The sequence below is a fragment of the Pelophylax lessonae genome (assembly GCF_965119305.1).
Source record: "Pelophylax lessonae genome assembly, chromosome: 11".
In the NCBI taxonomy this organism is placed as follows: domain Eukaryota; kingdom Metazoa; phylum Chordata; class Amphibia; order Anura; family Ranidae; genus Pelophylax; species Pelophylax lessonae.
Window position 1 is genome coordinate 4,783,264 of NC_138778.1, and position 13,513 is coordinate 4,796,776.

Below are 13,513 nucleotides of genomic sequence, written 5' to 3' on the forward strand. Positions count from 1 at the left end.
TTTCCCCAAATGCTAATACCGATCACAGGGTGAGGAATTTGACCAAATAGTATAGAAAATATAAAAGCTAAACAAGTTTTCTGTATGATGCATAGAAGTTTTGTAAAGCTGGAAGACGTGGGGCATTATGGACTGCCACCAAAATGGACCATAAATGATTGACCGTGCAAAAAAAATTGTCGTAAAAAGACTTTGGGGTGCATAAAATACTGGCTGCAACTGCTAGTGTTACTAAAGTTCTTCATCCTATGTGGTAAACGTTCACCCATGATATTCCTCTTATTTCAAGGATAAATAAGACTGGCCCACCTCAAGTCCGCATAATAACTATACAGCCTTCATTTTATTTTGTAGCTGTACACACTAGCCTTCTGTCTTTTTTACCATTAGCCAAGTGATTATCTTGGATTGTGGCACCATAGTATAAAGATTTCAAGTTCTCTTCCACCACCCAAACATCTAGACCAGGGATCTCCAAACTACAGCTCTCCAGATGTTCCGGGACTACATGTCCCATGAGTCATTGTCAAAATCTGACATTCGCAGACATGACTAGGGATGATGGGAATTGTAGGTCCTGAACAACTGGAGAGCCATTGTTTGAAGACCTCTGATCTAGACCTTTCCCAGACACGCTTGAAAAAAAGATTGAACACAAGAGTTGAGTTGAAGGCCATGAAACCCAACAAGCGTGCGTGAAAGATTTCAATACCCGTAAACATAAAATACCGAGATATTATTGTGCTTTTCATTTTTCCCCCCTCCCAATACATGACTGCAGCAGGAGCACCATTAACAGATATGTAAAATGGAGATGGATAACCCTTTGATACCGATCTCTATAAATGCAAGGGTTATGCATGATGGAATGTTAACACTATGGGCAAACAAGGAACCACGTGGTTAGGCAGCTTAGTGAATTAATTGCTTAGGAATTACAAATAAATTATAATAAAATAGATCTCTATACATTTATACAGGCACACATATAAACATGTGTTTAGCTTCGCATAAAGATAGGACCTCTGATGAACCTTCAGTCCCACCCAAAGTCGTGCCCAGTCATTTGGTAGAACTTCATATTAAATGGCCTGTAGAATTCCCGTAGTCTCTGGACCACTTCAGGGTCAATGTTGGGGTGAGTCCTGCCCTTGGTTTTTCCCAAACAGTGGGGTTTGCTGCTCCCCTCTGCCTTCTTTAAGCAAGGAAAGCCTTTAGTCTTATTGAAATAAAAATGTTTGTCTGTAATGATCCTTTTGAGCCCTAGAAAATCCTGAACGCGTCCCAGTTCTCCTGCTGGATCGGTGATCAGTCTCTCCCCGCTCACAAACAGGATCTGCCTCATAGGGAAATACTGGAGCCAGTTCTCCAAGTGCTTGGCATAGATGCCAATCTGGATGGCACTCCATGAAATATCGATAAGGCCCGTAGTCCTGTTTTTAAACGTCAGGCTCTCGAAAGTAGGGATGTCGGGCCTCTTGGATAACGTCTGGGTATAATCCGATATGACTCGAGTCACTGGGTCCCTCACCACCACGATGAGCTTGGCGTCCTTCGACATGGCCGAAATACGGGCTGGGGCTTCCTTGGTCACAAAATAGCTGGGAGTTTTTTCCATGGTGATCTGGCCATCGAGAGTCCGTGGCATCAAGTCTCTGCCGGAAAGAGAAGGAAAGACGTTAACATCATACCTCTGACTGCATGTAGAGCAGACTCAGTTCAAAAATTAACCTACACAAAATAGGAGGCAGACATTCATTCATTCGTTCATTCATAACGTGCTCCATTCAATACCTCCAGGTCAAAGATCAATTGTCTTTTGCATACAATAAAGACATTTTAGTGGACTGAGTGATCGTCCAGAAGAAGCCTAAATAACTGAGAATAAAATCTGTTGCGTCTGTTAATTTTTTATATGCATATAAGAATATAGTTGTCCATTAAAGTATTTGGCTCGGCAAATCCCAAATGCCAGGTCAGCATGGCAACTAGAATTTGCGTTCTGGCACCTGGGCTTTTGTCAGCCCATTCACTGTTGTAGGGATGCACAATGTGTATGGCCCGATGCCCGGGACATGCAGTTCCGGGTGCCGCGCAGGTATTTTTTTACATTTAGCCCTGCTGCGGGCAAGCAGCAGGGCTCTCGTGTCAGGAAAAAGCATTTGGGTGGCTCGGTGCCGCCTGATTGCTTCCACACAGGTGGGTAAAGTGTGTCCCCCGCTCTCCCTGATATGTAACCCGGGCTCCTCTTGCCCATCTGCTGGCCTGGGATTGGTGTTCTATCAGAAAACCATACCCAATCAGAATTCCATACCTCCGTAATTTCCGGTGCGGATCAGCTGTGGCTTCGTCATGCACCAGCTGTAGCCGCGTCACACATCCTAGTGCGCATGCGCGTAGTAGGTAGGGAATTTAGATAACATTGTAACGGATCATGCAGAAGTCCTAGTGCGCATGCGCACCAACTGCTCGGGCCGCGACATCTCTTATAACAGACATCCATCCAATCTCCATGCCCCACACTGCACCGACCCGACAATCCGATCTCAATGCCCCACACTGCACCGACCCGACAATGGCACATAGCTATCAAATGGACAGTGGGCGTAGGGGTAGGGAATAGGATTGTCCCATTGTCTGGTCGGTGCAGTGTCGTGCCGCTGCAGTGTGGGCCATGGAGATGGTATGCATGTTTGTTATAAGATATGCTGCGGCCCAGACCCGTTGGTGCGCATGCGCACTAGGACTTTTGCCTGACTCATTGCAATGTTATCAAAATTCCCTACCTAGTCCGCGCATGCGCAGTAGGACTTGTGACACGGCTACAGCCGATGCATGACGAAGCCACAGCTGATCCACAACCGGAAATGACGGAGGTATGGTATTCTGACAGAACACCGGCATAGCAAGGCACCTCAGGGTAGAGGAGAGCGGAGACACATTCATTCTCCTACCAATCTTATTCTGCTGACCATTTCCCCGACCCTGCATGTCTCATTAAAGTGAACCTGTCATCAAAAGAGCATCACATAGGGAACTTTCTGTCCCCCAAAGAAAAAAAAAATTAAGTAAAAAACTTTTTCTTAATTGTAAAAAATTTAGAAATACACCAAAGCACACAAAATCCCCAACCAAAACAAATGTTGAGGCCTCCCCACATACAAATCTAAACGCACGCCTTAGGGCGCCTACGCATGAAAACGTCATTTGCGATACACACGTTACATATCGCCGCACGCAAACTGTCTCCTACGTTTTTTGGCTGGCTCCTGGATTCAAAGCAAATTTGTTAAGCCCCGGTATATGATATATACAGAAATGTTTCCACATTTTTGTAGTAGGCGACCCGAAGCTGTGCAATCAGAATGTAGCAGTTAAGTGGTTAAAGCTTCAGGCAAGACCCATCTTTTTGACAAATGATACCTAGTTAGAAGCTTTGAGCTAATGTCTCCCTGACTTATTTGCACAGCTTCAAGATGGATTGACCCATTTAGCTAATTAACTCCTGTATGGTGGGGTGGAAGTGTGGTTCTTTTTTCCTCCCTTTAATAAATAAGTAAAAGAGTTATGCAAGGTTCAGAAAGAGGACCGGCATGGTATGAAGGTCAGTGGGATGGGACATTTGTTGGGACACAGCTGTACCATAAAGCCCCGTACACACGTACCGATGGTCGGCTTACAAATGTTCCTCTTTTCTCCCCGGGATGTCGGTGTCTGCTGAAAAGTGCAAAGACAGCACAAGGACAGCACAAGAATTTTGTCCGCCGACTGCAGAAGTGATGTCATGTAATGGTTAACTTTCCCTGTGTTTTCTATTTTCTGAGCATGCCCAGTCTTGCAAATCTGCGGTCTGTCGGCCGAATTGTGTACTGACAGGCGAACAATCGTCCGTTCTGGTGTCGGCATACAAATATTTTCATGTTTGCACGAAAGACTTTTGTCCGCGGATTGTGCGCAGACATCTGTCGGAGGCACCATACTAACACGCGTACAATCGGCAGATCTTTCGTCCACCGACGTTTGTATGCCGACGATCGGTACGTGTGTACGGGCCTTTAGGCTAGGCTGGATTTGCATCCAACACCCATTCTGGAGGGGTAGAAGCATCCCATTGTACAGAGAAATGAACTCTCCTATGTGAACCATTTGTTCTGTTTATGGCCGGGCTTCTCAACCAGGGTTCCTCCAGAGGTTGCTAAGGGTTCCTCGAGCAATTCCTGCCTCTCAGATAAAATCCCGCTGACAGCATTGATGTTTTAAGCTATCTGGGGAGAGGGGATTCTTCCCAATGACCACAAATGTAAGGAGCGTTCTTCCCACTGACCATTGCACTAATGTTTAATGAGTTGTTGATCTAGTCACTGAGACCAGAAAGTTATTTCAAGGGTTTCTCTGTATTGAGAAAGTTGAGAGAGGCTGGTTTATGGCATCCAATCCCTTGGTTGGGGGGCTCCTGGTGGGAGGTTAGAACCTGCTAAACTCCCCTATAAGCTGCTGTGTGAAGGAGGTCTTAGATCTGGTAGCAGGCTGTATTCTGCAGGGGGAGGTTTGTCCTTCTTGGTCCGCTATTAGAGATGAAGGAAAAAAAGTTTCGCTGGTGTATATGTGGTAAAAAATGGCGTCTGTATTGAAGGCATCTATGTTGAAGAACTAATTCCAGCCAAAAAGGTTTTTGCTGACCTTGGGTGTCAAAAATGATGAAACCTCTGGAAGCTTTTAAATGATGTGAGATTTTTCCTCACTCCCTATTCGGATATTTGCACAGGAAGTGAGAGGAAGACAGGTCCTATTATAGGGGTATGACGGGTCCTATTATAGGGGTATGACGGTCCTATTATAGGGGTATGACGGTCCTATTATAGGGGTATGACGGTTCTATTATAGGGGTATGACGGTTCTATTATAGGGGTATGACGGGTCCTATTATAGGGGTATGACGGGTCCTATTATAGGGGTATGACGGTCCTATTATAGGGGTATGATGGGTCCTATTATAGGGGTATGACGGTCCTATTATAGGGGTATGATGGGTCCTATTATAGGGGTATGACGGTCCTATTATAGGGGTATGACGGTCCTATTATAGGGGTATGATGGGTCCTATTATAGGGGTATGACGGTCCTATTATAGGGGTATGATGGGTCCTATTATAGGGGTATGACGGGTCCTATTATAGGGGTATGACGGTCCTATTATAGGGGTATGACGGTCCTATTATAGGGGTATGACGGGTCCTATTATAGGGGTATGACGGTCCTATTATAGGGGTATGACGGGTCCTATTATAGGGGTATGACGGGTCCTATTATAGGGGTATGACGGGTCCTATTATAGGGGTATGACGGGTCCTATTATAGGGGTATGACGGGTCCTATTATAGGGGTATGACGGGTTCTATTATAGGGGTATGACGGGTCCTATTATAGGGGTATGACGGTTCTATTATAGGGGTATGATGGGTCCTATTATAGGGGTATGACGGGTTCTATTATAGGGGTATGACGGGTCCTATTATAGGTCGTATGATGGGTTCTATTATAGGGGTAAGACGGTTCTATTATAGGGGTATGACGGTTCTATTATAGGGGTAAGACGGTTCTATTATACGGGTATGACGGTTCTATTATAGGGGTAAGATGGTTCTATTATAGGGGTATGACGGTTCTATTATAGGGGTATGACGGTTCTATTGTAGGGGTATGACGGTCCTATAGAAGAATCGAACGTTATCAGACTGGCACATGAATTGCACTTTCCATACTTTTGTCACTTTGCTCCAGTGACAAGGTTGTCTTTTGCAAGGGGGGGGGAGGGGGGTGCCTATGACAGGTACAAATTGTCTTTGGGGCGGGGGGTGGGGGGAGGGGGGGTGCCTATGACAGGTACAAATTGTCTTTGGGGCGGGGGGGGGGAGGGGGAGTGGTGCTTTTGTACAATTTACACCTTAATCCTGAAATATCTTCACAGAATTGTGCAGGTGTTGGCAGTCATTTATGTAATTATCCCTGTGAGAAAATTGTGACAGAAAGCGAAGCACAATTTTTTTTTTATTTAATGGCTGCTATTTTCGGTATTGTGCGCCATAGCAACAACAGATGGTGGGCTGGGTGTGGGCTGCTGGGATATGGCGTTCTGGACCCTCTGTAATACTATGGGTGACTCAGGTGTGATATATGAACCACCCTCCTAGGTAGGTGCTGGAAAGTATAGTTTTGGCTCTGTCTGCTTACCAGAAGGAATGCAGGTAAATGTATATTGTTCTCTGCCTATCAGAGAGCAGGATCTGCTAGTGAGGTCTACTCAATGTGCTCAGGTGTAACTCGTTCTGTCTGCAGAGTGGTTCCCACTGGTCCAATAGGGAGGCGTGTTGGACAGTGGTGGGGTGGGGGGGGGGGGGGGTGACAAATGAGTGCACAGGCGTCTGATAGAGCCCTGGTGATTTGGCAGAGCAAAAGTGCCTCAGTGCATGCTGGGATACTGTATAAATGCCAGGAGCACGTGTGTTTGGGGTCTTTCCTCTGGATAGCAGAATCCCAGGGGGAGGGGGTGGCTGCCCCTCCTCTGTAGAGGTACCATGCAGCCTCAGGTGGTCAACCTGAGGGCCTGAAGACTGCTAGTGAGGAACAGAACACAGAGGTCCGGTGAAGCTGACTGAGAGGGTAGATACTGGAGGATCTGATTCTACAGTACAGTGAGTACAGATCTGTGTCAAGGGGCCTGACCTGGGGGGAGCCACCCCTGCAGCTAGAAGAGTCAGTGAACGGGTGTCAGTAAAGGCGATGCTAGAGAGCGTCCCGAAGATAATGTAGATTCACCAAGTCTATTGCTGGAGATAGAGCAAGGAGACCTAACCCCTTCCATACATGTGGCAGTATGGATTAAGCAGTCCAGCTGCTTCCATAAGCAACCAAGTAAGAGTTGTTCTTATCCATTGTGAATAGTTACAGTTAGAGTATCCCACTGTTCCCTTCTCCCATCCAAGTTCCAAAATAAACACTAAAAACCAAAACCCCTGGACTGTTTGTGTGCCGAGCCATCGGGAGTAAGGAGGGATGTGTGAACTGTCCCTAGGAGACTGAGCGCTGGTAATCAGAGGAGGCCCGAGAAGTCATCTTACAGCAAGCCCTACGGGCCCGGTGCTACATATAGTTACATTGGACCAGCTTGGATCAATGTAAGTATGGATTGTACCATACCTGTGAGATCCTGAGGAAAGGTGGGTAGAAACCACTACTACACCGCTACTACAGTAATTTCCAGGAGAGCTGCATGATTAATCGCTAAAAAAATTGCGATCTCAATTCAACCCCCCACACGATCTTAATCTGGCATTTCCACAATTCATGTAACAAGTGCAGAGCAGTTCCCTGCTCACAGCTGTAAAAAAAAAAAAAAGCAGCTGGCAATGTTTACCAACAACATTGCTCTGTGCTGAAAGAGAGAGAGAGAGAGAGAGAGAAAAAAGAAACATTGTATCGTTCTGGTCATTTACAGATCAAAAGGATGAACATCACCCTACAGTGCAAGAAGTTACTATGTGTTGTGATACAATTTTTACATACGTACGTTGGCTGGTGCGTTTGATGTGCAATCAAGAATGAATATTGCAAACGTTCCCACGTCGCATTAAAGTGTTACTAAACCTAGGACTCTGCATTCATTATATCTGATCCCCCCCAGGACTCTGCAGTCACTATATCTGCTCTCCCCAGGACTCTGCATTCACTATATCTGCTCTCCCCAGGACTCTGCATTCACTATATCTGATCTCCCCAGGACTCTGCATTCACTATATCTGATCTCCCCAGGACTCTGCAGTCACTATATCTGCTCTCCCCAGGACTCTGCATTCACTATATCTGATCTCCCCAGGACTCTGCATTCACTATATCTGATCTCCCCAGGACTCTGCATTCACTATAACTGATCTCCCCAGGACTCTGCATTCACTATATCTGATCTCCCCAGGACTCTGCATTCACTATATCCGATCTCCCCAGGACTCTGCATTCACTATATCTGATCTCCCCAGGACTCTGCAGTCACTATATCTGATCTCCCCAGGACTCTGCAGTCACTATATCTGCTCTCCCCAGGACTCTGCATTCACTATATCTGCTCTCCCCAGGACTCTGCATTCACTATATCTGATCTCCCAAGACTCTGCATTCACTATATCTGCTCTACCCAGGACTCTGCATTCACTATATCTGGTCTCCCCAGGACTCTGCATTCACTATATCTGCTCTCCCCAGGACTCTGCATTCACTATATCTGCTCTCCCCAGGACTCTGCATTCACTATATCTGATCTCCCCAGGACTCTGCATTCACTATATCTGATCCCCCCAGGACTCTGCATTCACTATATCTGATCCCCCCAGGACTCTGCATTCACTATATCTGATCTCCCCAGGACTCTGCATTCACTATATCTGCTCTCCCCAGGACTCTGCATTCACTATATCTGCTCTCCCCAGGACTCTGCATTCACTATATCTGCTCTCCCCAGGACTCTGCATTCACTATATCTGCTCTCCCCAGGACTCTGCATTCACTATATCTGATCTCCCCAGGACTCTGCATTCACTATATCTGATCTCCCCAGGACTCTGCATTTACTATATCTGATCTCCCAGGACTCTGCATTCACTATATCTGATCTCCCCAGGACTCTGCATTCACTATATCTGCTCTCCCCAGGACTCTGCATTCACTATATCTGCTCTCCCCAGGACTCTGCATTCACTATATCTGCTCTCCCCAGGACTCTGCATTCACTATATCTGATCTCCCCAGGACTCTGCATTCACTATATCTGATCTCCCCAGGACTCTGCATTCACTATATCTGATCTCCCAGGACTCTGCATTCATTATATCTGATCTCCCCAGGACTCTGCATTCACTATATCTGCTCTCCCCAGGACTCTGCATTCACTATATCCGATCTCCCCAGGACTCTGCATTCACTATATCTGATCTCCCCAGGACTCTGCATTCACTATATCTGCTCCCCCCAGGACTCTGCATTCACTATATCTGCTCTTCCACAGTACACAGAACATGGAAATGCAATTATTTCAGTAAATATAAATGGCTAAATATCTTCTCATTAGCAGTACATAGGAGTCTTGTGACTTCTATCAGTGTCTGGTTAAAGCTTGTAGGAGGAGTTTTCATTCTCCTCTGACTGTCCTTTGAGGCTGAATGACCCCTGACCCTCTGTCTGGACAGTGCTGATTGGCCCTGTGCTGACCACATGCACCCTCCCAAGAAACAAAAAATTCTCTAGCAATACACACCGAACTGAGCATGTGCGGAGTGCCCCCAAGGCTCTGTTCTTTCAGCAGATGGATTGGGGACAGTGGAAGAAGGGGAGGATCAGTGAGACAGGATCACACAGCCTTTTTATACAATGTGGAGGATTAACCCCTTAGGTTTCACAGCGAGTATAACAAGCATGCTTTACTGCATATACAGACTGATATTACTGTTGTGGGTTTAGTAACAGTGTAACTGGAGCCTTTAGACGCATCAAGCTGCTTTAAGCAGCTTTTGCATTCCCATTGACTTGTACAGAGAGAAGAGAAGCAGTTCTGATGCAAATAAAACCTCCTAAGGGCTTATTCATACGGACCTCCACACCACCCAGATCACAGAATATCTGCGGTAAGTGCTTGCAAGCAGCTGTGGACGGGAAGGCTGTACAAATCAATGGCGGGCTGACACTGCGATTCATATGTCACTGCACATGGAGTAATGACATGCAATTAGGGACAGCCGAGCGGCCCTGCACATAATAACTGCATTTCGGACTTGTCTAGACTGTCAGCCTTTAGTTGTATTTTTACGCTTCCTTTCCTTTGTTCTCTCTTGGTTTAAATTAAAAAAAAAAAAATTCAAGTTAAACTCAGACAAAACGAAGACGGCAATAACCGATCGTAATAATCCGAACGCAACTCTAGAAGTCCACTATCGCTACGCCTAAATCTAGTTTATGTATCGCCTGGGCATTTAACAGAGCGATTAAATAATGAGGAGCCTCTTAGTGCCGTAATAAAAAGGGAACAATAAGCGCTTAGGCAGTCCAAACGGCACTTTGTCTCTTTGAATACGCCACAAATGAAGCCGTTCCTTCATCCAATTACATCGCTTCTCCCCGTCTTCCCTCGGATAACGGCCGTCAGCCCGGCGTACAGCAGATTGCTAAATTGCCTCAAATTACTGTAAACTCTCTGCAGATTGCCCGGCTCCTTTTTTTTTTCCAGATTGTTTGCTAACACACGCATTAACCCATGCCGCCTGGCGTTTAAATACCAGCTGAGAGGGGCGATGGCAGAGCGACATCTATCATTTGTGATGGATTGTAAACAATTCTGCTGCCTCATATTTCATAGGCAGCGCCAACGTGCTGGCACGCTAAAGTTAGGCACCGCGCCTGGCAGCCGTTCCACGTGCTCGATGCCGATATACAAACACTGAGTAACCCCTTACAATCAATCCTCCCTTTCTTCACTGTGCCTATTCAATCTTTTAATAAGATAATCATAATATTAAAAAAAAAATTTTATTGGAAATTATTAAAATATACAATTATTAAATGAATACATTTTTTCTAAAAAAAAAAAAAATATATATATATATCTCACAAAAGTGAGTACACCCCTCACATGTCTGTAAATATTTTAGCCTCGGTTCACACTAGGGCGACCTGTGAGGCGACCTGGTCGCCTCACAGGTCGCCGCAGGTCGCCTCCCATAGGGAAGCTGCGGACCCGTTCTAATAGGAGCGACACAAGTCGCTCCTACCTAGAAAAAGGGTCCGGAGCTTCTTTGGGGTGACCAGGAGGCGACCGCCATAGACTTCAATGTTATGAAGTCCGTGGCGGCCGCTCCAAGGTCGCGGCGCGCTGCTCGCACCGCGATCTCAGAGGTCGCCCCGGGAAGTAGCGTCGCGGTAGTGTGAACCGTCGCTTATTCTATCTTTTCATGTGACAACACTGAAGAAATGACACTTTGCTACAATGTAATGTAGTGAGTGTACAGCTTGTATAACAGTGTAAATTTACTGTCCCCTCAAAATAACTCAACACACAGCCATTAATGTCTAAACCGCTGGCAACAAAAGTGAGTACACCCCTAAGTGAAAATGTCCAAATTGGGCCCAATTAGCCACTGAAGCACTAGTACGTCTATTTTCCCAAAGGCAACCTCTGGATATGACGCTGAGCACGTGCACTCATCTTCGTTGGTTGACCATGGTGAGGCCTGTTCTGATTGGAACCGGTTAAATCTCTGTATGGTCTTGGCCACCATGCTGCAGCTCAGTTTCAGGTTCTTGGCAATCTTCTTATAGCCTAGGCCATCTTTATATAGAGCAACAATTCTTTTTTTCAGATCCCCAGAGAGTTCTTTGTCATGAGGTGCCATGTTGAACTTCCAGTGACCAGTATGAGAGAGTGAGAGCGAAAACACCAAATTTAACACACCTGCTCCCCATTCACACCTGAGACCTTGTAACACTAACGAGTCACATGACACCGGGGAGGGAAAATGGCTAATTGGGCCCAATTTGGACATTTTCACTAAGGGGTGTACTCACTTTTGTTGCCAGCGGTTTAGACATTAATGGCTGTGTGTTGAGTTATTTTGAGGGGACAGTAAATTTACACTGTTATACAAGCTGTACACTCACTACTTTACATTGTAGCAAAGTGTCATTTCTTCAGTGTTGTCACATGAAAAGATAGAATAAAATGTTTACAAAAAATGTGAGGGGTGTACTCACTTTTGTGAGATACTGTGTGTATATATATATATATATATATATATATATTATTTTTTATTTTTATTCAATTTATATATACAGTATCTCACAAAAGTAAGTACACAGCTCACAATTTTGTAAATATTTTATTCTATCTTTTCATGTGACAACACTGAAGAAATGACACTATATATTATTATTATTATTATTATTATATAGGATTTATATAGCGCCAACAGTTTACGCGGTGCTTTACAACTTGAGGGTAGAGGGTACAAATACAATACACTTTAATACAGTAGGAATCGGAGGGCCCTGCTCGTTAATATTTATATATATTCTAGCGTATATGTACAATGTACATTGGGCAGCCATACTTTCTAATTACAGATGCAGGCACATACCTGATTAACAAAAGGAAGTCCCTAATCCGATCAAACAGATTGGAATGAATAAAGAAAAGTGTGTTTGCACATTATTACAGATGACCAAGAACCATCCCATAAAAAATGGCCGCCTTCAGCTGGAGATAATCGGTGTTTAGATTGAGTGAGAAAGAAGACACCACCTTGACCAAACAGCAGCCATGATGATTTATTTCCATTAATGTGGTTATCTGTAACCCTGGAGCTCTTCTCATCATCCATCAGACTAATTACCTCCGATGTCCTGACCTGTTTGTATTTCCTCACTAATCCACTGAGAGAGCCTCCTCCATCACAATACACCCGACACTTGATAACCTACATAAAGCACAGCGGCCCAGCCCTCCACCTTATAACAAAGACCATAGACAAATAATCTAAGAACAAAGGCAAAAAGGTGACTCACCTGACTGGATGGGACCTTAAAGGGAAACCACTGAAGGCTCATTTGACATGATATAAAACCACTTTCAATGGCGGTTCCCCCAACTTTACCTCCATTTCATATCAGAAAAACTTCAATCCCTTCTCTGATGATTACTTGGGCTTTGCACTATGAAGGGTCAGAAAGAACAACGAATCCCTGAGCACCAATTAGGTCCTTCCCCTTCACACCTCTAATGGAGGAATGGAAGGCAAAATTGGCAACAAAAACAGTTTTTCCCTTAGGCACGCATAGGTCACGATGCCTATTGGGCCTAATCCGGTTATACAGACCAACCATGGAGGAGGTGGCAGTGGTTACCAACTTAAGAGGTGTAGGGAGGCCACAACTGTGATCCCAGACATTACCAAAAGGGCCACACATAATGTTCAGTATAGAATGCTAGAGAGGTCTATCAGATGGTAGACGTAGTAGAGGAAATGATGGTCAGACACTGTGGACGTTACTACAGGTTTGGTTGGGGACTGGAAATTTGCCGTGGCAACTGAACTTCACTGTATTTACACCTTTATAGATCAATACTTTACCTCCCACTACAGCCTGCTGGTAGATGCATGTGGCCCTGGGGCCTTAGGTTGAGCATCAGGGATCTATTGTTGTGTGAGACGGCTAGATCACCAGGAATTGGTGAAAAGATGTGGGGCACTGACCACCTTTTTTTTTTTCTCTGCTCTTACCAATTTCTAGAAAACTGCCAGACCTGTTTTTCAGAGGAAAGTTGATTCTCCTGACTTGAGTAGGCCCCAGCTATGACATCAAGTGTGGAAATAGGCCTTAAAGCACACATTTGCCTTAGAACCCTTTAACATTGACTGCCACTAGATAGGCAGCCGGCCATTCTTAGTGCCTTTAGGAGAAGCTAGTCTTTATAAAG

General features: G+C 45.2%; 1 protein-coding gene across 1 annotated transcript in view; it reads right to left on the minus strand.

Moving 5' to 3' along the window:
- Positions 1 to 568: 568 nt before the first annotated feature.
- Positions 569 to 13,513, minus strand: part of LOC309567294 (heparan sulfate glucosamine 3-O-sulfotransferase 3B1-like) — a 53,301-nt gene continuing 40,356 nt past the window's right edge. The window contains exon 2 of the mRNA XM_082272699.1: positions 569 to 1,655. Within this exon, the coding sequence (XP_082128825.1) occupies positions 1,037 to 1,655 (619 nt within the window). The 3' untranslated portion in view covers positions 569 to 1,036. The remainder of the gene's footprint in view (positions 1,656 to 13,513) is intronic.